Source organism: Anarhichas minor, unplaced genomic scaffold (assembly GCF_050575085.1).
Source record: "Anarhichas minor isolate MPS153535 unplaced genomic scaffold, ASM5057508v1 ptg000016l, whole genome shotgun sequence".
NCBI lineage: Eukaryota > Metazoa > Chordata > Actinopteri > Perciformes > Anarhichadidae > Anarhichas > Anarhichas minor.
The window spans coordinates 148,884-172,878 of record NW_027466462.1 but is presented as its reverse complement, the minus strand read 5'-3'; the positions used below and the strand labels follow the sequence as shown (position 1 = coordinate 172,878).

Here is a 23,995-nt window from a genome sequence, read left to right as displayed (position 1 = left end):
CTGGACATAAACCGTTTCAAATTCCTCCAGTTGGGACTACTGAGCATTACTGGCGGTCGCTCCTAGATGCCCTTTCAGTGGAGAAAACACGATGCAGTGCCATATAGGCTTCCCTACATGCTAGAAAAGGGTTCCACCACTGTAACTAAGTAACATCCACCAAAACAGCCAGACACAAGAAGAACCTGTTTCTATACCCCATCACGTTGCCACGTAAGGTCTAATAATAACAAACTGTAAATACATATTATAGAATTTATATTATGGTGTAACAAACATTATGCAATAACATGTACAACATGTTTTCCTTTTGTTACCTGCAGGTATGTTCTGCACATATACTCTCTTTAAAGGCACCTTAGAGGATGTCGTCAAACTCGTGCTCAGACATCACAGCTCTGTGTCTTCAGAGAGAACATCAGTCTTTGTTATTCAGACAGCACATTGTTATGAGTTTGCATATAGTTAATAAGCTTCATATCTTTGTTTAACTGTGTCCGTATCATTTGTTCTCTACACAGTATCTATTTATAATGAAAGATTCCAAGAATTGAAGTCTAATTCCTTGTATTTTCTATCCACACAGCTGGTTAATAAAGCTGGTTGTGATACTGATTATGAAGGTACTTTCAACTTGTACGATCAACTTAATACTGCCTCTGAAATGTAATATTGTGAAAATGCACTGATGATTGTGAGAAAACACAAAAGGCTGTGCCCTAACCCTTTTCATTAATCACTGATACAATAAAGTTGTTTCAGGGTCGAGTCTTATTTCATTGATTTATCTAGTGACCAGTATTACCTGGAAAACATTGACTGAATTATAATAATTTATTAAAGCTGCAAGCAGCGATGAACGGGCCCTTGCACCTTCCTGCGTCTCGGGGGTACCGGCGTCCCGTACACATGTATTCCCGTGTGGGAATACACACACACACCTTGAGGCATCAATGGTTTGTAGCCTTTTTGCCGATGACTTTCACCGCAGTCTGAATCAAATGTGATAACTCTGACTTATATATGTGGTCATTCCATATCTGATTACACTCTCCACAACAGCCTGACTGAACTCAAACGTACCCAGTCTACATGCATCCTCCAGTAAAGTACTATCAATGTGGACAACAAGTACTTAGAGGACAGGACTTGTGTACATGGCTGGTAATGTATAACCACTGGACTGTGATCACAAACTTCTTTGGGATCAAAAATACTCTCATGTTTTGTTGTACGTTTAAAATGAGGAGAGTTTGTTGCATCAATCAACAAACTCCTTCACATCTGGAAGACACATGTTTGTATCATCAGGCCTACAGAGCAGACTTAGCACAGCAGAATCATAGAAGTGTGATATCATAACTGAATCTTCAGATACTTTATAAAAAGACGTCTTTTCATAAAGTCATCGTTGTTTCACGTCGCAGTTATATGAGGGGCAGTTTGTACTGAGGAACCTTGAACGACCCAAAGCTGATACAGTGACGGTGCTGGAGATAAAATGATAACTGATGAAATCATACCTCAACTTCTCTGTTGAAGTTATTTTCACAATCTTCTACTTCTCTGTAACGCTCTGTGGCAGTGAGATACCGAGCTGTTGGTTAATCGATAGCCATCAGCAAGTCATGTTGTAGAACACACAGCAACAGTAGTTCACATCGAAGGCTTCTTGTTAGCTCTCTGGATACTTTGTTGAAGACAAGATCAAGCATGCTGATGATTCAAACTAAACATTGTTCACTATGAACCATTGATATGCAGCAACGTATTCCTGAGGTCTTGTTGCTGCAGTGAGCTTGTCAGGTTTGTACTCAACTTAATAGACAACAATAGACTTTTAAATGACTAAAAGTACAACAATAAATCTAATTAATAGTATTATTATAGTAATTTAACTTGACTGTTGGGGCCTTTCTCTGGAAATATGCATCACAGAGGATAAAAGAATGTATTGCAGGAAAACACAAAAGTATTGTGAAGGATCACTGAAGTAGTTGAGAGAAACAACGGTGACCTTTAGTGGCTCTGTACGTAGTGTTATTTCTGACTTACCTGGTATGACATGTTCAGAAAACAAAAACTAAACTTGTTTTCATTTGAAAGGCAGAAATCTTCTTGTTTTAAAGTCACGCAACTACAGGTTCAACTTTCTGACGTATTGTATTTCTACTTGAATCCTTTTCTGTTCTTATAATGATGAAATGATGTTTTTATGAAACCTAACTAATTGGTTTCGTTGCCTGAACCCAACTTTCGTTTTTTACCGTAATGTCGTCCTGGAAAAGTTTCAGAGCGAAAATGTGTGTCCCTGTTGAGATTTACCAGAAGCAGAAACATGTAATGAAGTTTGATTTGATCAGATCACAAGAGATCGTGTGATCACGGAATGTTACAACAATATGTGTTACCAGTGGAGGGCCGTGTGTTGTATACCTGGGCCTTCAGTGCTGTCCTACTACAGTAGAACCACCTCTTAATAACATCATTATGTAACGGATTGTGTATGGACACAAGATTCCAGGAACCGTTGGCTTGTATTATAAACTTAACAGGTACAGAGTGTTACAGCAAAGTCTCTGGCAGTGCAACAGAAACAGCCAGCAGAATGAATCCAGGTCAGGAACAGAAGGCTGGTGAGTTCACCGGGAATCAGGCGGGACGGGTAGCTCAGGGGCAGGAAGGGTCGACGCGCTGGAAAGTCTGGCATTCAATAGCAAAGTACAATCTGGCAACGAAGGTGTTCGTTGGGTTGTAGATCCACTCGGGTCTCAGCAAAAGTTCTCTAAAGCACCGTAGCTTGTAAGTGTCCTGCCGTGCTATGGTGTCTTGTTGCTGCCTTGGTTAGCCACCTCAGGTTTTTCACAACAGTCACGCTAGCCCACTGACCAATCAAGCTGCACGTTAATGCTGACGTACTTGTAGGCCACACAGAAGCTCTGACACGTCAAAGAATACGCCCAACATGTCAAACTAAAGATCTGATTGGTTGAAGACTATGACAATCAACAATATCGTCCCCATTCACTTCAACTGCAAAGGGATTCACTTGTAATTCAGGAGGCCTCGGGCAGATTTCTTTTTACCTCGAGACACAGAGGTGAAATCTGATTGGATAAAAGCTCTCCTGAAAACAAGCTGCACTGGAAGCAGAGCAACTGAGGAAGACAGGAGCTGTGCAATGAGATACAAATTATTAAATTATAAAATAGCTATAACTTTGTGATTCTGTCTGGCCAGCAGAGAAGGCCTTGCTGGCCCTGACGGCCCACCACTGTGTGTTACTGATGTTCCTGATGAATAATGTTCACAACACTATAAACCCTTCACAATACATTGTGGTGTTACAGATGGTAACGTTTTCTCCTCTTTCCTGTTGAATAGAGCAAGAAGGTAAGATAAGCTAAGAAAAATAAAAGTCTGACAGCTGGCTAATTACTATCATTCAGTGAGTGAACTGAGTTCATGTCGGATCTCTTCAGTGTTGTTGATGAGGGTGAACTTCAGTTTGTCTGCAGGGCTGAACGGCTTAAAGTCCTTCCACCAGAGGTCAGGGGAAGAATGACGGCTCATACAACCTGGACCTGATATCTGTAAATATAAAGGTCACTGACTTCAGAGCAGAATCATTCAATCATGAACTCATTACAGTAATAATGTATTACTAGTATTTTATTTGATTTATAATGGAACTCCACAACAGTGATGACAGAAAGAAGAAAAAGACAAAAATAACAAGATAAGTTGATAAATGAACACAGACTCACAGTCACAGTGTCTCCAGACCTCAGACTGAAATATATCTCAAACATGAACGAGATGTTTTTTCCGTTGACCTGCATTTCTAACCTCCAGCCTCCCAGATGTTGTTCCTGCAGGAGATCAGGTGATAGAGGAGACAAAGAGAGACGAACACATTCATGGAGCAGTTGAATCTATTTAGTGTTGATCAACGGTTGGATGTCATTTCCCTCTTTACATGAACAAGAGTAACAGAAGGTTGTTATTTTGGTTTGGCTCATTAGAATATCTCTGATTACAGTCGGTTAACATATTGCTGTACATATTCTACACACTCATAAAGTACTTCTACATTATTCACACACACACAACATTACCTCGTTGGACGTGTTTGTGAGACGGATATATTTGCCCTGTTGGTCGACACCAATGACAAGAACAGGTCCTGAGGCTGAGTTGTGATTGGCTGAGCTGCTGTGATGCTCCAACACTTCACATCTGTTTGCATGTACCTGATAGAGAGACATAACACACACATCAGTCATTGTAACACTAATCAACCAGCCAACAGACGGACTGATGGGTGATGATGCTTCACTGTAGATTCATGCAGGAAGTGACGGTGAACTGATGAACTTCTGAAATACAAGTTGGGTTTTGACTTTTTCTTTCCAGTTTTCTTGTTTAACCAAATCTTTCTCGCTTTTTCACAAGAAATTGAAATAACTTTAGGCTGGTCTCATCTAGCGTTCGTAGCTCTACGTACTAACATTGATGTGCCTTAAATGTAGATACGAGTTCACAAGTTCATTGTGTATGTTATCCATGTAATGATGAACGAGGAGGAAGCATAAAGACCTTAAAGGACACACGGCAGGCAAAAGGAGCTGGATGGGTCAAGCTAACTTCCCCCAAGAGACCGTTGTCATTTCCCGTGTGACACAAGAAGTCAAAGTTAAGTTGTTAGTCACCTGACGTACTTACTTCAGTAACGGCATTTCAGTAGTTATTTTACCCCAAATCACAACAGTAGTAGTAGTTTGTTGCCTGAATCTACTTAACTTATTCAAGTGATGAGTGGAACGAGTTGCTGGCTTTCGTAGATAAACAACATTTTTCAGTAACTTTATCGTAGCACCATTGTATGAGGACACGTTGCTTGGTTACATAAAAAGACGTGAGGAAGATTAAAAGAAAGTGAGATAAAAACATGAATAAATGAACTAACAATGATTTAGGTATAAATAAATAAAAACCTTGCTATTGAGCTCCTTTAACGTCTCCACTTGTCTCTCAGCTTCCTCTCTTTTAGTCGTCTCCTCGTGGAGTTTCTTCTGCCACTGAGAGGGAAAGAGAGAAGAAGAGAGACTTTCAGTCAGTTTGGATTAAAGCGTCTGCTAAATGACTGTAATGTAATGTTAATAAAATCTGATCTTCATCACATTTTCTCTCACAGGTCAATAAATATATTTACTGTTCAAATCAATGTCATAAGGAGAAGATATAAATATGATTTGGGTGAAAGACGAACCTCAATGTTTTCGTTCACCAGCTGCTTCTTCTCTTCTTCAGCCTGCTCTCTCTTCTTGTTCTGATCCCAGAGCTTCTGATCAAACTGAGAGATGAAGACAAACATCAGCTCAGGTCTCCTCTTCATCACCAGTGTACTCATCAATACACTGATTTTGAACATGGATTTTGACATAATTACATATCAGATTAAACATTAGATCTTTCTGTGAGCACTTTAACATTTCAACACGAGGAAATTGAATTTTTCACCTGTTACAAAAAATACAGTTCTGCTTTTATATATTTTCAAAATGTCATTCTGGGTCAAATATATGTTGATTATTGTGTAGCGTCTACCAAACCTACTGCTGGAAGAATGTTCATAAACAGTACTCATACGTGCAGTGGTTATGCAAACAACTGTCAGCAGGAATAATGTACGCTATCCTCATGTGGACTCCAGGGAGGTGAAGAAGAGTTTAGTTTTAACGTCTTCGTATTCAGCATCCAGCTAAAAAAGTGACCAACAGTCAAAGAGCTGCAGCCTGTAAAGACCTGCTGAGGACGACCAGCTGGTCTGTGTGTGTGTGTGTGTGTGTGTGTGTGTGTGTGTGTGTGTGTGTGCGTACTTCTCTCTTAAGCTGGCTGATCTCTTCATCCCTGCTCTTCAGTTGACTCGTTGCCTTCTTCAGCTCTTCATCCCTGCTCTTCAGTTGGCTCTTTGCCTCCTTCAGCTCTTCATCCCTGCTCTTCAGTTGGCTCTTTGCCTTCTTCAGCTCTTCATCCCTGCTCTTCAGTTGGCTCTTTGCCTCCTTCAGCTCTTCATCCCTGCTCTTCAGTTGGCTCGTTGCCTTCTTCAGCTCTTCATCCCTGCTCTTCAGTTGGCTCTTTGCCTCCTTCAGCTCTTCATCCCTGCTCTTCAGTTGGCTCTTTGCCTCCTTCAGCTCTTCGTTGCTCTTTCTCCACTTCTCAGCTGTTGGTCCTTTGTTCTCCAGCTAACAGACAGACAGACAGATGGATGTTGTAAATCATAACCACAGATGATAAAGAGATATTCATTCATCTGTTAGTGGTCTGTCTCTGAGCTGATGTTCTGTATGAGGTCATACCAGGACTAAAGAGAATCCTGCTCAGTTCATTAAACCACCGTTTGAGGAACATCTTTGTGTTTTGGTCTGAAAAAAGGACTCAAATCATTCTGGTCTCAGGCTTGATTTGGACTTATGAATATTAATGTTGTTATTGTGTTTATTTGATATATTTAATGCGTGAAAGATAAAAGAATCAACTGGAGGCTTTCAGAAGGATTAACTAATATAGTCAGAAGAACAAAGCACACATTTGCTGAAGTTTTCAGAGGAACAAACCAACAGATGTCTGGAAACAAAACAATATGCTGATGAAAAGATATACAAAAATATTCATAGTAATCAAATTGAAATGATTAACCATGTTATTCTTGTTCGTCTGAACTTCTTTCTCCGCTTCTTCTCTCCGGTGCTGTTCATGCTGGAGCTGAGTTAGAGACAGATTCCTTCAGTGAAACACATTCAACAACATGACGACAGTGACGAATAACGAGACTTTAGGAGTTACACGTGCTGTACATCAGACATTTCTGTCATAATGTTCTGCTTTTAGAAGAGAAATCTTTAGTGTAGAATACAGATACAAACCTCCCTGTTCTTAGTCTCCAGCTCCTCTTTCAGGGTCTGAACCTCCTTCTCAGCTTCCTGCCTCCTCTGCTGCTCCTCCTCTCTCCTCTGCTGCTCCTCCTCTCTCCTCTGCTGCTCCTCTCTCCTCTGCTCCTCCTCTCTCCTCTGCTGCTCCTCCTCTCTCCTCTGCTCCTCCTCTCTCCTCTGCTCCTCCTCTCTCCTCTGCTGCTCCTCCTCTCTCCTCTGCTCCTCCTCTCTCCTCTGCTGCTCCTCCTGAAAGTTCTGCCTGGAAACAAACGGCCACTTAAGGTGAAAGAGAGAAGACAGAGGTTAGAGACACAGTGATAGAAATGTTCCTTATTAGGGTCTGTGACTGAACACACCATGATACATATTAAACATATATCATGGTGTGATTGTTGTTGATTTTGTATTTAAGTTGTCTACAGTTGAGAACATTCAGTTGTTCCTGTGTTACAAACTCTGAAGTTCCACAAACGAATCTTAAATGAAATGACTCTGAATGAGGTCAAAGTTCACATCTGTCCTGCAGCAGCTCTTCTGCTGCCAGAGGTTATAAAGATGAATGTCCATCAGGAAACCTCTGAGTGTGTCACTTCTACAGCTTCACTTACCACAGAGGTGGAAGGCTGGGCTGCAGCGGCTCTGCTTCTTTCCATCTGTGGAGAAAGAAGAGATGAAGAGAGCCTTGTTCTTTTGTTAAACATGTTCTATGGTTTATTATCTAAACTATTGAAGTATGCTAATGTTTTTAATACTTTAATCTTAATCTGTGATAAAATAAATATTGAGCACGTGGCTGAATGTCTCAGCATCCAACACCAAGCTAATACCAAAATATTACTTCGGTTCAGAAGGCATTATCTGTCCACATCCAATTAACATATCCATATTTGGATAAACCTCGAGTATATTACTTCCTGCTCAAAGCCTAAAAAACAAAGATGTAATACTGAGCTTGGTAGAAACAGTGAACCAGCTCACTCAACGTTCACATATTGACAATGGTTCCATTCAAAAACTGGAGTAAAATTCTCAATACAAACAGCAAAGTTAAGGTAGAAAGAAGAACCTCCATGTTGTTGGACTCCTTCAGGGTCTGCAGGTTGGTCTCCATCCTCTGAATCTGATCCTGGAGCTGCTGGACTTCAGCTTCTATGTCTTCAATCTGGGAGGAAAGAGGAAACAGGAGAATATGAGAGACACGTCTGTTATTAATGCATATTTTAGAACATAAAGACCCAGTTCATAAAAAGCACCAACAGCTCTCTTCATGTTGCCTCATTTGGATGAAACCAACAGTTTGTGTTTCTCCACTCTCTGAGCATCAATGTGAGTCTTAATATTGAGAAAGAACACATAGAAACCTTCTTTATGTTGGTGTTTAATTCCTCCTGTTTAATGTCCAGCGTCTTCTTCAGAGTCTCCGCTTCCTTCCTCTTCATCTCATGTTGCTCGCTGGGACCCTGAAACATGTTCAGAATCATTCTGAACATAATATACAAAGACCTATACCACAGATAATGATCATCTGATTTCTGCTCAGCTCTCCATGTGTTTCATATTCTGCATTTAAATGTCAGAGTTCCCTCTCTAGCTTTATCTCAGGTGTATTCTATAGCGTGGTCTCCTCTCATTATGCTCTGTACTCATTCATATTCTCTCTGCTGCTCTTCTGATTTCATAAACACATTTCAACGCTGCAGTTTGATCTGTTAGTGAATCCGGTGTGTTTATCTCTGGATTTGTTCTCATCCTATCAGTAAATACTCATCTCACAGTTATGGACTTACTGTGTTTCCTTTGATGACTGTTGTTTCTGAAGTAGGAAACCTCAAATCTTTTATAGATTGTATATTATATCAATACATTGTATCTACATTGTATATTGTACTTGTATCATCACCACTTACCGTAATATTAAAGGAATATCTGCTTTGGGTCTTTTGAATTATCTCCTGAAACGGAGGACATGAAGAGAAACATTAAAACATTTTAGTAATTATAAAACCTGATGGTACAGTTACACTGAGGACAATATAACAAGTAGCTTCAGTCAAATGGATCTCTCTCTCTCTCTCTCTCTCTCTCTCTCTCTCTCTCTCTCTCTCTCTGTCTCTCTTCTCTCTCTCTCTCTCTCTCTCTCTCTGTCTCTCTCTCTCTGTCTCTCTTCTCTCTCTCTCTCTCTCTCTCTCTCTCTCTGTCTCTCTTTCTCTCTCTCTCTCTCTCTCTCTCTCTCTCTGTCTCTCTCTCTCTGTCTCTCTCTCTCTCTCTCTCTCTCTCTCTCTCTCTCTTTATGAACAATATTTAGAGATGACGAGGAGGACATGAACCTCTCTGATCTTCAGGTCCTCCTTCAGGTTCTGCAGCTCGGTCTCGTTCCTCTTCTTCTCTTCATGGAGCTTCAGCAGCTCAGCTTGTTTCGTTTCTACCTGAAAGGACAGAGAGAAGAAGAAGAGACAACATGAGAGACATGTTCATGTATTCACATTTAAAACTACACTCTGGATTTGGTCTCTCTCCTGTTTAGATCTGGTCTTTGAATGACTCTATTTAGTAATGTTCCTGCTTTAAGCAACACTATGGATGATGTAAATACTGTGATTAACTAGAATCAATGTGTCGTATTAAAGTGTAGATGAACCTCATTCTTCTTGGTCTCCAGCTCCTCTTTCAGGGTCTGAACCTCCTTCTCAGCTTCCTTCCTCCTCCTCCTCTGCTGTTTAGATCTGTTCTTCTTAGACTGAGAGAGAGGACAGAGACGATGTGAGGTATGATTTTAACAGGACCAAAGATACCACACCATGACACATGGAAGAATAAAGACGCCTCAAGTCTGATTTTTCAGCCTTTTAATTGAAATTCATTTTGATAAACATTAAGGTTTCAGTAAATCAAACTTCTCACAGTTGTGTCTTCTCCTGCAGCTCCAAAAACTTCTGAGTATTAAATATTCTTCAGGTGAACTCATATTTCTGATTAGTTTCTTCAGATTCTGTTTCTTGATGTCAATGTTTCTCACGTTCTTACTCAGATCAAACTTAGTCTGTTCTGCTCTTGTTCTCTTTACTCACATGTCTGGACTTCTTCTGCTCGTTATCCTTAACAAGCAGCACTGGCTGCGTTCCATCTGTCATGAGCTGCTCTCTCTCTCTGTCTTCAGTCACACACTGATCTTCACTTCTGTTCGTTTTAAAGCGGATCTCCTTTTCTCCTTCAGTAGCTTCATCTGAGTAGCTTCTCTTGTTCTCTGTGTACAAACAAAGGAAGGAGAGTTAAAGAATAAAAGACATTGAGGTGGATTTTATGAAATAAAAGCAGATCAGACACTTGAGTCTAAAAGTAAATATAAAATGGGTTATAAAAATAAGACAAAGTTGGACTAATTGGAAATATGACTTACTGATTGTGTTTTGTCTCCATCTCCACTCCACAAAGAGAAGAAACAGAATCAACAGGATGCAAACAGCCAGACTAAGAGCCAGACCAGTAATGATGGGAACAGAACTGGACTGGACTTTAAAGAAATCATCTGAAATGATAAAACAGAGAATAACATTTATAGAAAACCGACGCTCATTTGAACACATTATGAATGAATGAATGGTTTCTACCTGGAACAGTGATGTGAGTCTCTCTGGTCTGGTTGATGGTCCTCTGTTGGACTCTACAGGTGAAGCTGTTGCTGTGTCTCTTCTCCACAGTCACTCTGCTGCTGACAGTAGAGAGGTGATCAGGACCTCTCACTGTCTCTGTAGGTCCAGCAGAGAGGAGGTTTCCCTCACCGTCCAGCCACAACACCTCAGGCTCTGGATACCAGCCTCTAGACTCACAGTCTAGCAGCACTCCTCCTCTGTCTCTGTCCATCCCTGATAACGTTATGACCGCTGAGGAAACAGCACCTGATACTAAGCAAAAGGGAAAGTATAAAACAGTGCATGTCAGTGGAATGTAAAATATACTTTGAACAATCTCCAAGTTATTAAAATTCAGAAAATAACATTGAACGACTTTCAAAATGTGCACAATTGCAAAGCTGATAATTAAAAGCATCTTGCAGACAAGTCATCTCTTCACATTGACATTCACTCAGCACTATACCACTGACAGTGATGTGAGGAGACTGTGGTCGGACACTATGTGTCTACTTACCAACAACGAGCTTAACAGACGATTGTCTATTCCAGAGTGGGATGTCACATTTATATGTTCCCTGATCAGAGACTTGTACGTTGGAGAGCTTCAGTGAAATGTTTCCTCTCTTCAGTTCATCAGTGAACAGTGATGTTCTTCCTCTGTAGGATGGGTTTTTAACATTCTCCAGGCTCCGACCAGCACGCATCACATGGACTAATTCTGGGCTTAGGTGGGATCTCTTCCACTCCAACGGCTCCGCAGTAACATCCATCTCAGGTTTCAGGTGACACGGCAAAATGATGTCATCGCCAACCAAAGCCACTATTGGCTGAGATGGACCAATCAGCTGAGACTGACCTGGAAATAGATAGATGTGTATTAATGTGTAGGAGGTGATGAGCTCGTACTAATACGTCACCTTCCCAGTCAGTTAAAAGTGCCGTATCAGTCATAGCTGCAGTGTTTGACCAACATGAAGCAGAAAACACAAGTTTTTCTAGTTTTTTGTCCAAATTTTACAATCAGTGGAATAAAGACAAGTCGTCTCGTCATACTAGTACATACTATTGTATATACTGTGTTAACAAACCAAATACTTTATATAGCTTAGGGTCCAATTAATACTCAAAGCACTTGTTAAAGTCAGAGGAATAGCTGCTAGAGGTCTTACAGGGACCAAACGGTCTCACCACATCACCACAGTAACTCACTACACTGGTGATAGTGATTTGTGACTGCATGTGTGTGTGAGTTACCTCTACAGGAGTGTGTTAGGAGGAGATGGAAAACCAAAACACTGAGGGGTCTGATGGGAGACTGAAGGGACAGTCCGTCTGTCTGGTGAAGCATCCTGCTGCTCTGAAAATGAAGCAGTGATACAGAGAATAAACACTTTTGAATTGTTCAAATAAGTGACTCGACCATCCCTGGGCAGAGTACAAGAGGCACTCCATCTATCGTTAGTGTTTCATCTCCGTAAAGCTGGAGGACTTGTGAGAGACAGGCGGAGGTATCCTGACTTTTAGTATCTCGTGCTCTTTTGAAGATAAAATCTCTCGTTATCTCATCTGTTTTGTGATTTATTGGACTTTGCTGATTTTAAAATGCAATGTTATATTATATTGATGGATTCCGTTTGTCACACCCTCTACGTTGTCTTCGATAAAAACACTTCCCTCTTAGAATTATTAAAATACTCACACGTGGACTTCTTTACATTTTTGTTGATATTTAATAAATCATGCTCTTTCCACCTTCACTTCATTAAACACAGACGGTAATGTAGCCATTTCCATGTTTGGTGCAACAACAGTTGTGTTGTATTGTAACTGTCTATGCCAGCAGGGTATCAGAAGTGAACAATTCATTTAAAAGTGATTGATTCTGCTGGATTAACAATGACTCTACGTTTGAAATACATTTTACATGTGGATTCAATGTTTCCTCCGACACAAAGGCAATAAAATAACTTTATAACTCTGTAATAAACTATTGTTATGGTCTAAATGCACACCTGCCCTTATTCTAGAAGGTGATAATGTCTGTTAAAATAAAAGTTGAAACATACAGAATTGTTAGAAATGAACTAAGAAGACGACGTACCTGCTTCATGATATGTCAGTGATTTATTCAGACTGCACGGCTGTAACTTATTGGTAAGCTATGTTCATAAACTCAGTTTCCCTTTGAATGTCTTTGCAAACACTTGAACTTTGAGCCTGTTGCTAGGTAACTGCTCACTACGATAAAGATATTATAGCTGCAATTAAAACATCCAGGTCTGTTTGCTACCTGCAGGGGGCAGAGCAGGACTCGTCTCTCAGGTTCACAGCATTTGAAGCCAAACGGCATCTATATAGCCGAGAGTTTACACGATGTAATATCAATGCTGACTGGAGACAACATGTCAACATCACCTACTGACAAGGAAGGAGGACTCAAACACAGACTGATACACAAAGGCCCAATTCCAATCCGGCCCCTAAACCCTCTACCTAAACACTTCCACTGCTTTCACATGGAGGGTCCACCATATTAGGTGCCATCCCAAACCAAATAGCAGGGAGTGGAAGTGGGTTATAAAAGCCTCCAACAGAGTCTAGATCACTGCTGACTCAACACGCTTCCCTTACTGACCACGCTCAACACTGTTTAGTGTTCTTAATGGAACATGCTCCGTTACTACACGTACAAACATGTACTGGTAAACTGCTCAAAGTAAGATGTTTAAATAGTCATAAAGACGAACAACTCAAAGGTTACATTGTATTTAGAATCAAATATAATAAGGGGGGGGTGAAAAGAGGTCCAATTGTATGGGGATGAACGATGCCTTTGGTTTGGGGCTGGAGCATGGGGTATCCCGAGGTTGGAGACTCAGACTTGGGGCATGTCCTGTTGAGCTTTGAGCTTCATCATCCCCCTCTGGATATGTAATTCAAGAGGAGTGAGGAGAAGAATGGGGTTTTGGGGGGACGGAAGTCGTACGAAGTCAGACAAATGTGAGAGAAAAGGGTTTGACACAAGTATATAGGTCGGCACAGGTCATTGAGTTGATGGGGCACAGATGGGAGAGTTAAAAAGTCACGGTTAATTACATTACAGTCATTTAGCACTCAGACAAAGCAAATTACAATCCAGATTCTATCACGTCTACAACATAGGCACAGCTACGGGGGCAATTTTGGGGTTAAGTGTCAAGGACACATCGACATGCGACTAGCAGAGCCTGAGCCGGGGATCCAACCGCCGATCCTCTGATTGAAGGACGGCCCTGCTCTCCACTTAGCCACAGTCACACTAACTGACTTAGTGGGTGGTGGAAGCGTGGTCCTGTTGCTCAATTTTAGTTACCAGAACTTCATTTGGACAAACTCAGTAGTCACCAGCGTGTTGCATCTGGTCAGTAAGCATGATGTGGTGAAAACAAACGAGATGAGAAAGCTCTCAAATGTCTTTGAGTATTTTCTTGAACAGACACAATAATTCAGCTGAATGGATAGAGCTCTTTCCTCACAGATGTTTCGGAGATCTAACCAGGAGAAGAAGGTTTAACAGAGTATACGTGCTCATTATCTCATAAGGCTGCTGTCCATGTCTGTGAAGACTCTCAGTCATCGTGGTCATACATATCCAGAAGTACTCGGTCAAGAGGACTTTTGCAGTTCGTGGTTGGGCCTTCACCACTAAGCCTCAGGGTGCACCACACTGCTCACTGCTGAATGTTGAAGCTACAGCTACTGCATCAACATGAGAAATAAAGTGAACAGGAAGAGGAAGTTCTCTAGAATAACTCCAGCTGTATTTCTGTGTGATGTTCAGTCAGCAGCAACACAACATGGAGGTTACAGCTCTCTGCTTCAGACTGAGTGAGTACTTTGAAGTTGTACATGTTCCTGTATATGTTTATACAGTAAATGAGTCAACAGGTGATATGCTTTGTTTCCTTTGTCTGTCCAGTGATTCTTGTATTCATTCTGCTCGGTGCACATGTTCAGAACAGAGGTAAGTCGTTTTTATTAATGTTAGTACACTTTTGTTATGCATGAAAGTTTGAATTGGTTTGATTTCAGTCCACATTGAGGGAGAATATCAGAGAGTCCATCTGTATCTGCCACAAGGTGCAGATACAGATGGACTTCTCCTGATAATGTGCTTTGTAAGTTTGCAGTAATGTCTGTTTCATTTGGCAGAAATCATCTCTTCTCTGTCTCAGATGCAGCTTTTCGGATCGTTCCAAACAGACTGCAGTTCTTTGAGTACGAGTCTGTCTCTTTTCACTGCGAGGGTTCTGATGGATCCACTCAGCTGAGAGGGATCAGGAACGCTGTGCAGTTCATTTCGTCATGTCATGAGGGGACGCTGGTACTGTCTTGTACGATTCAAAGAGCCTATGAAGGAGACGGTGGAGAATACTGGTGTGAGACTAAAGGAGGAGAGAGAAGCAACAGTGTCAACATCTTTGTCACTGGTACGTTTTACTTTCTATGAGAAGTTATTGCATGAAATAAATGAGACTCTCATGAGACAAAAGCCTTAATGAGACATTAAACTGATATCACAGGATAATTTCGTCGAATGTCAGAAGGAAATCTATAAACCTTTGTTTTCAGTTGGTCCAGTGATCCTGGAGAGTCCTGTGCTTCCTGTGGCGGAGGGAGACGCTGTCGCTCTGCGCTGCAGAGACAAGACGTCCTCCAACATCACGGCTGCTTTCTATAAAGACGGCCTCCTCATCAGGAGCAGCTCTACAGGAAACATCAGCATCCTCAGTGTTTCTAGGTCTGATGAAGGACTCTACAAGTGCAGAATCCCTGATGGTGGAGAATCAGCAGAGAGCTGGCTGACTGTCGGAGGTAAAACAGCAACGTTTAAAATGAAAATAGTCAGATGTAATGTTAGCATGCTGTAAAGTCTCAGCAGATGTGTCCCGTTGTCTTTGCAGCTCTTCACAGAGAGACCTGTCCCTCCTCAGACCACTTCATCCACGTGGTCCTGGTCTTAAGGACTGTGTTGACCATAGTGATGGTGGCTCTGCTGCTGCTGCTGGTGGGACTACTTCACTGGGGGAAACTGGGAGTCACACAGAAGTAACTGAGACTCATGTTTACAGGTTAAAGGTAGTTTGGTCCTCTAGATAATGAAGCAGAGAACATCCCATCATGCTTTAGGTCAGAAGAGATAAAACTAAACTTTGACTTTCTGCATCATGTTTTTTCTTCTTCAGTTAGAGTTGTGTGTTTAACTGTGAGAAGTCAAAGGTCTCTGTGTTACATGTTCAAACCTGCAGCAGACTTTCTCACACAACTATTTTTAAAAGGTGAGCGTTGGTCTGTTTGGTTTTAGACTCGACACACGCTGGTGATAATTTCAGCTTCTGACACACAAACCACACGAGAGTCTGTCTGTACAGACGAGGTTCAGGAGACTCTGTAGAAACAACTAAACCTTCGTGGTGTGATGGGTTCGTTTAAAGGGTCATATTCAATAATGTTTGTTAGGTAATATAGTTACATAATAGTAAGTCAGTCAACATCTCATTCTTCTTTAATCTGTTCGTCACAACAGAGCAGAACAAACTTAAAACTGACAATAATATAATGAAAATATACTTCTGAGACGTTAATACATTATTTTGAGTGGTTTCTGTTAAGAGACGTTTGTCAGTACAACTGATTTTGAAACACATCAAAGAACATCTTTAAATACTCATTCATATATTTTCAAATACAGTAGAGTTGCATCTCACAGGACAAATGTAAAAAAAAAAAGAATTTCTCAAATCGAATATTATCTAATATGTCTGTCAGCATCTGAACATAAGAAAATAAAATATCAAACATGTATTTATCTTTTTATCTCTCATTACAGAACATGGAGGAGAGTTAAAGAGTGACTGTATACAATAATGCCAATGGAAAGTCATTTAGGATCCTTTTTCATGGTAGACACACTAATTAAATGCATAAACTTGAATAAGCTTCGTTGCTTTCACACAACTTTCGTTTTTTACCGTAAAAAAAAAAGTTTCAGAGCAAAAATGTGTCTTTTTTCACCACATTTTAAATTGTTTTACTTTACCAGAAGCAGAAACATGTAATAAAGTTTGATTTGATCAGATCAAAAGTGACCGTGTGATCACTGAACGTTACTGCAACACGTGTTACTGATGTTCCTGATGAATAATGTTCACAACACTATAAACCCTTCACAATACATTGTGGTGTTACGGATGGTAACGTTTTCTCTTCTTTCCTGTTGAATAGAGCAAGAAGGTAAGATAAGCTAAGAAAAATAAAAGTCTGACAGCTGGCTAATTACTATCATTCAGTGAGTGAACTGAGTTCATGTCGGATCTCTTCAGTGTTGTTGATGAGGGTGAACTTCAGTTTGTCTGCAGGGCTGAACGACTTAAAGTCCTTCCACCAGAGGTCAGTGGAAGAATGACGGCTCATACAACCTGGACCTGACATCTGTAAATATAAAGGTCACTGACTTCAGAGCAGAATCATTCAATCATGAACTCATTACAGTAATAATGTATTATTAGTATTTTATTTTATTTATAATGGAACTCCACAACAGTGATGACAGAAAGAAGAAAAAGACATAAATAACAAGATAAGTTGATAAATGAACACAGACTCACAGTCACAGTGTCTCCAGACTTCAGACTGAAATATATCTCAAAGATGAACGAGATGTTTTTTCCGTTGACCTGCATTTCTAACTTCCAGCCTCCCAGATGTTGTTCCTGCAGGAGATCAGGTGATAGAGGAGGAGACAAAGAGAGACGAACACATTCATGGAGCAGTTGAATCTATTTAGTGTTGATCAACGGTTGGATGTCATTTCCCTCTTTACATGAACAAGAGTAACAGAAGGTTGTTATTTTGGTTTGGCTCATTAGAATATCTCTGATTACAGTCGGTTAACATATTGCTGTACATATTCTACACACTCATAAAGTACTTCTACATTATTCACACACACACAACATTACCTCGTTGGACGTGTTTGTGAGACGGATATATTTGCCCTGTTGGTCGACACCAATGACAAGAACAGGTCCTGAGGCTGAGTTGTGATTGGCTGAGCTGCTGTGATGCTCCAACACTTCACATCTGTTTGCATGTACCTGATAGAGAGACATAACACACACATCAGTCATTGTAACACTAATCAACCAGCCAACAGACGGACTGATGGGTGATGATCCTTCACTGTAGATTCATGCAGGAAGTGACGGTGAACTGATGAACTTCTGAAATACAAGTTGGGTTTTGACTTTTTCTTTCCAGTTTTCTTGATTAACCAAATCTTTCTCGCTTTTTCACAAGAAATTGAAATAACTTTAGGCTGGTCTCATCTAGCGTTCGTAGCTCTACGTACTAACATTGATGTGCCTTAAATGTAGATACGAGTTCACAAGTTCATTGTGTATGTTATCCATGTAATGATGAACGAGGAGGAAGCATAAAGACCTTAAAGGACACACGGCAGGCAAAAGGAGCTGGATGGGTCAAGCTAACTTTCCCCAAGAGACCGTTGTCATTTCCCGTGTGACACAAGAAGTCAAAGTTAAGTTATTAGTCACCTGACGTACTTACTTCAGTAACGGCATTTCAGTAGTTATTTTACCCCAAATCACAACAGTAGTAGTAGTTTGTTGCCTGAATCTACTTAACTTATTCAAGTGATGAGTGGAACGAGTTGCTGGCTTTCGTAGATAAACAACATTTTCCAGTAACTTTATCGTAGCACCATTGTATGAGGACACGTTGCTTGGTTACATAAAAAGACGTAAGGAAGATTAAAAGAAAGTGAGATAAAAACATGAATAAATGAACTAACAATGATTTAGGTATAAATTAATAAAAACCTCGCTTTTGAGCTCCTTTAATGTCTCCACTTGTCTCTCAGCTTCCTCTCTTTTAGTCGTCTCCTCGTGGAGTTTCTTCTGCCACTGAGAGGGAAAGAGAGAAGAAGAGAGACTTTCAGTCAGTTTCATTCACTACTTTATTTAAAGCTCATGATATCCTGGTCTGGATGAAGACTGTAGTTTCTAGATGACTGAAGGTTGTGATAATGTGCACATAGTTCTGCTCAGGTTTAACTTCACTTTACTCAGTGTGTGTGTGTGTGTGTGTGTGTGTGTGTGTGTGTGTGTACTGTTAGAATGTCTCAAAGTAAATGTGGTCAAGAGGATTCAGCAAAACTAAAGTTCCTCTCACAGGTCAATAAATATATTTACTGTTCAAATCAATGTCATAAGGAGAAGATATAAATATGATTTGGGTGAAAGACGAACCTCAATGTTTTCGTTCACCAGCTGCTTCTTCTCTTCTTCAGCCTGCTCTCTCTTCTTGTTCTGATCCCAGAGCTTCTGATCAAACTGAGAGATGAAGACAAACATCAGCTCAGGTCTCCTCTTCATCACCAGTGTACTCATCAATACACTGATTTTGAACATGGATTTTGACATAATTACATATCAGATTAAACATTAGATCTTTCTGTGAGCACTTTAACATTTCAACACGAGGAAATTGAATTTTTCACCTGTTACAAAAAATACAGTTCTGCTTTTATATATTTTCAAAATGTCATTCTGGGTCAAATATATGTTGATTATTGTGTAGCGTCTACCAAACCTACTGCTGGAAGAATGTTCATAAACAGTACTCATACGTGCAGTGGTTATACAAACAACTGTCAGCAGGAATAATGTACGCTATCCTCATGTGGACTCCAGGGAGGTGAAGAAGAGTTTAGTTTTAACGTCTTCGTATTCAGCATCCAGCTAAAAAAGTGACCAACAGTCAAAGAGCTGCAGCCTGTAAAGACCTGCTGAGGACGACCAGCTGGTCTGTGTGTGTGTGTGTGTGTGTGTGTGTGTGTGTGTGTGTGTGTGTGTGTGTGCGTACTTCTCTCTTAAGCTGGCTGATCTCTTCATTCCTGCTCTTCAGTTGACTCTTTGCCTCCTTCAGCTCTTCGTTGCTCTTCTTCAGCTCTTCATTGCTCTTCTTCAGCTCTTCATCCCTCTTCTTCAGCTCTTCATCCCTGCTCTTCAGTTGACTCTTTGCCTCCTTCATCTCTTCATCCCTGCTCTTCAGTTGGCTCGTTGCCTTCTTCAGCTCTTCGTTGCTCTTCTTCAGCTCTTCATTGCTCTTCTTCAGCTCTTCATCCCTCTTCTTCAGCTCTTCATTGCTCTTCTTCAGCTCTTCATCCCTCTTCTTCAGCTCTTCATTCCTCTTCTTCAGCTCTTCATTGCTCTTCTTCAGCTCTTCATTCCTCTTCTTCAGCTCTTCATTGCTCTTCTTCAGCTCTTCATCCCTCTTCTTCAGCTCTTCATTGCTCTTCTTCAGCTCTTCATCCCTGCTCTTCAGTTGACTCGTTGCCTCCTTCAGCTCTTCGTTGCTCTTTCTCCACTTCTCAGCTGTTTGTTCTTTGTTCTCCAGCTAACAGACAGACAGACAGATGGATGTTGTAAATCATAACCACAGATGATAAAGAGATATTCATTCATCTGTTAGTGGTCTGTCTCTGAGCTGATGTTCTTTATGAGGTCATACCAGGACTAAAGAGAATCCTGCTCAGTTCATTAAACCACCGTTTGAGGAACATCTTTGTGTTTTGGTCTGAAAAAAGGACTCAAATCATTCTGGTCTCAGGCTTGATTTGGACTTATGAATATAATGTTGTTATTGTGTTTATTTGATATATTTAATGCGTGAAAGATAAAAGAATCAACTGGAGGCTTTCAGAAGGATTAACTAATATAGTCAGAAGAACAAAGCACACATTTGCTGAAGTTTTCAGAGGAACAAACCAACAGATGTCTGGAAACAAAACAATATGCTGATGAAAAGATATACAAAAATATTCATAGTAATCAAATTGTTAGCGTTGTTCGTCTGAACTTCTTTCTCCGCTTCTTCTCTCCGGTGCTGTTCATGCTGGAGCTGAGTTAGAGACAGAGTCCTTCAGTGAAACACATTCAACAACATGACGACAGTGACGAATAACGAGACTTTAGGAGTTACACGTGCTGTACATCAGACATTTCTGTCATAATGTTCTGCTTTTAGAAGAGAAATCTTTAGTGTAGAATACAGATACAAACCTCCCTGTTCTTAGTCTCCAGCTCCTCTTTCAGGGTCTGAACCTCCTTCTCAGCTTCCTGCCTCCTCTGCTGCTCCTCCTCTCTCCTCTGCTGCTCCTCCTCTCTCCTCTGCTGCTCCTCCTCTCTCCTCTGCTGCTCCTCCTGAAAGTTCTGCCTGGAAACAAACGGCCACTTAAGCTGAAAGAGAGAAGACAGAGGTTAGAGACACAGTGATAGAAATGTTCCTTATTAGGGTCTGTGACTGAACACACCATGATACATATTAAACATATATCATGGTGTGATTGTTGTTGATTTTGTATTTAAGTTGTCTACAGTTGAGAACATTCAGTTGTTCCTGTGTTACAAACTCTGAAGTTCCACAAACGAATCTTAAATGAAATGACTCTGAATGAGGTCAAAGTTCACATCTGTCCTGCAGCAGCTCTTCTGCTGCCAGAGGTTATAAAGATGAATGTCCATCAGGAAACCTCTGAGTGTGTCACTTCTACAGCTTCACTTACCACAGAGGTGGAAGGCTGGGCTGCAGCGGCTCTGCTTCTTTCCATCTGTGGAGAAAGAAGAGATGAAGAGAGCCTTGTTCTTTTGTTAAACATGTTCTATGGTTTATTATCTAAACTACTAAAGTATGCTAATGTTTTTAATACTTTAATCTTAATCTGTGATAAAATAAATATTGAGCACGTGGCTGAATGTCTCAGCATCCAACACCAAGCTAATACCAAAATATTACTTCGGTTCAGAAGGCATTATCTGTCCACATCCAATTAACATATCCATATTTGGATAAACCTCTAGTATATTACTTCCTGCTCAAAGCCTAAAAAACAAAGATGTAATACTGAGCTTGGTAGAAACAGTGAACCAGCTCACTCAACGTTCACATATTGACAATGGTTCCATTCAAAAACTGGAGTAAAATTCTCAATACAAACAGCAAAGTTAAGGTAGAAAGAAGAACCTCCATGTTGTTGGACTCCTTCAGGGTCTGCAGGTTGGTCTCCATCCTCTGAATCTGATCCTGGAGCTGCTGGACTTCAGCTTCTATGTCTTCAATCTGGGAGGAAAGAGGAAACAGGAGAATATGAGAGACACGTCTGTTATTAATGCATATTTTAGAACATAAAGACCCAGTTCATAAAAAGCACCAACAGCTCTCTTCATGTTGCCTCATTTGGATGAAACCAACAGTTTGTGTTTCTCCACTCTCTGAGCATCAATGTGAGTCTTAATATTGAGAAAGAACAAATAGAAACCTTCTTTATGTTGGTGTTTAATTCCTCCTGTTTAATCTCCAGCGTCTTCTTCAGAGTCTCTGCTTCCTTCCTCTTCATCTCATCTTGCTCACTGACGCCCTGAAACATGTTCAGAATCATTCTGAACATAATATACAAAGACCTATACCACAGATAATGATCATCTGATTTCTGCTCAGCTCTCCATGTGTTTCATATTCTGCATTTAAATGTCAGAGTTCCCTCTCTAGCTTTATCTCAGGTGTATTCTATAGCGTGGTCTCCTCTCATTATGCTCTGTACTCATTCATATTCTCTCTGCTGCTCTTCTGATTTCATAAACACATTTCAACGCTGCAGTTTGATCTGTTAGTGAATCCGGTGTGTTTATCTCTGGATTTGTTCTCATCCTATCAGTAAATACTCATCTCACAGTTATGGACTTACTGTGTTTCCTTTGATGACTGTTGTTTCTGAAGTAGGAAACCTCAAATCTTTTATAGATTGTATATTATATCAATACATTGTATCTACATTGTATATTGTACTTGTATCATCACCACTTACCATCAAATGAACGGAATATCTGCTTTGGGTGTTTTGAATTATGTACTGCAACGGAGGACATGAAGAGAAACATTAAAACATTTTAGTAATTATAAAACCTGATGGAACAGTTACACTGAGGACAATATAACAAGTAGCTTCAGTCAAATGGATCTCTCTCTCTCTCTCTCTCTCTCTCTCTCTCTCTCCTTTATGAACAATATTTAGAGATGAAGAGGAGGACATGAACCTCTCTGATCTTCAGCTCCTCCTTCAGGTTCTGCAGCTCGGTCTCGTTCCTCTTCTTCTCTTCATGGAGCTTCAGCAGCTCAGCTTGTTTCGTTTCTACCTGAAAGGACAGAGAGAAGAAGAAGAGACAACATGAGAGACATGTTCATGTATTCACATTTAAAACTACACTCTGGATTTGGTCTCTCTCCTGTTTAGATCTGGTCTTTGAATGACTCTATTTAGTAATGTTCCTGCTTTAAGCAACACTATGGATGATGTAAATACTGTGATTAACTAGAATCAATGTGTCGTATCAAAGTGTAGATGAACCTCATTCTTCTTGGTCTCCAGCTCCTCTTTCAGGGTCTGAACCTCCTTCTCAGCTTCCTTCCTCCTCCTCTGCTGCTTAGATCTGTTCTTCTTAGACTGAGAGAGAGGACAGAGACGATGTGAGGTATGATTTTAACAGGACCAAAGATACCACACCATGACACATGGAAGAATAAAGACGCCTCAAGTCTGATTTTTCAGCCTTTTAATTGAAATTCATTTTGATAAACATTAAGGTTTCAGTAAATCAATCTTCTCACAGTTGTGTCTTCTCCTGCAGCTCCAAAAACTTCTGAGTATTATAAATTCTTCAGGTGAACTCATATTTCTGATTAGTTTCTTTAGATTCTGTTTCTTGATGTCAATGTTTCTCACGTTCTTACTCAGATCAAACTTAGTCTGTTCTGCTCTTGTTCTCTTTACTCACATGTCTGGACTTCTTCTGCTCGTTATCCTTAACAAGCTGCACTGGCTGCGTTCCATCTGTCATGAGCTGCTCTCTCTCTCTGTCTTCAGTCACACACTGATCTTCACTTCTGTTCGTTTTAAAGCGGATCTCCTTTTCTCCTTCAGTAGCTTCATCTGAGTAGCTTCTCTTGTTCTCTGTGTACAAACAAAGGAAGGAGAGTTAAAGAATAAAAGACATTGAGGTGGATTTTATGAAATAAAAGCAGATCAGACACTTGAGTCTAAAAGTAAATATAAAATGGGTTATAAAAATAAGACAAAAGTGGACTAATTGGAAATATGACTTACTGATTGTGTTTTGTCTCCATCTCCACACCACAAAGAGAAGAAACAGAATCAACAGGATGCAAACAGCCAGACTAACAGCCAGACCAGTAATGATGGGAACAGAACTGGACTGGACTTTAAAGAAATCATCTGAAATGATAAAACAGAGAATAACATTTATAGAAAACCGACGCTCATTTGAACACATTATGAATGAATGAATGGTT

General features: G+C 40.4%; 1 protein-coding gene and 1 long non-coding RNA gene across 2 annotated transcripts; one reads left to right on the top strand and one right to left on the bottom strand.

Annotated features, from left to right (window-relative positions):
- Positions 1-13,394: 13,394 nt before the first annotated feature.
- Positions 13,395-15,659, top strand: LOC142950593 (low affinity immunoglobulin gamma Fc region receptor II-b-like). Its single transcript, XM_076092155.1, has 5 exons — positions 13,395-13,498; positions 14,172-14,263; positions 14,782-15,036; positions 15,179-15,421; positions 15,511-15,659. Exons 1-5 carry the CDS (start codon positions 13,395-13,397, stop codon positions 15,657-15,659), a joined length of 843 nt encoding a protein of 280 aa, XP_075948270.1.
- Positions 15,660-17,227: 1,568 nt separating this feature from the next.
- LOC142950702 (uncharacterized) lies at positions 17,228-18,531 on the bottom strand. The gene is made up of 3 exons (XR_012954483.1): positions 18,448-18,531; positions 17,569-17,703; positions 17,228-17,319 (listed from the first exon to the last, which is right to left on the bottom strand). It is a non-coding gene; the product is annotated as an uncharacterized LOC142950702 (long non-coding RNA).
- Positions 18,532-23,995: the final 5,464 nt, after the last annotated feature.

Bases quoted from the DNA above. Each gene is read 5' to 3' on its own strand.
- LOC142950593 (XM_076092155.1), top strand. From the start codon at position 13,395: ATGCCTTTGGTTTGGGGCTGGAGCATGGGGTATCCCGAGGTTGGAGAC. The intron at 14,264-14,781 runs GTGCACCACACT...TCTCTGTCTCAG, and splicing joins CTTCACCACTAAGCCTCAGG to ATGCAGCTTTTCGGATCGTT. The intron at 15,037-15,178 runs GTACGTTTTACT...CTTTGTTTTCAG, and splicing joins TGTCAACATCTTTGTCACTG to TTGGTCCAGTGATCCTGGAG.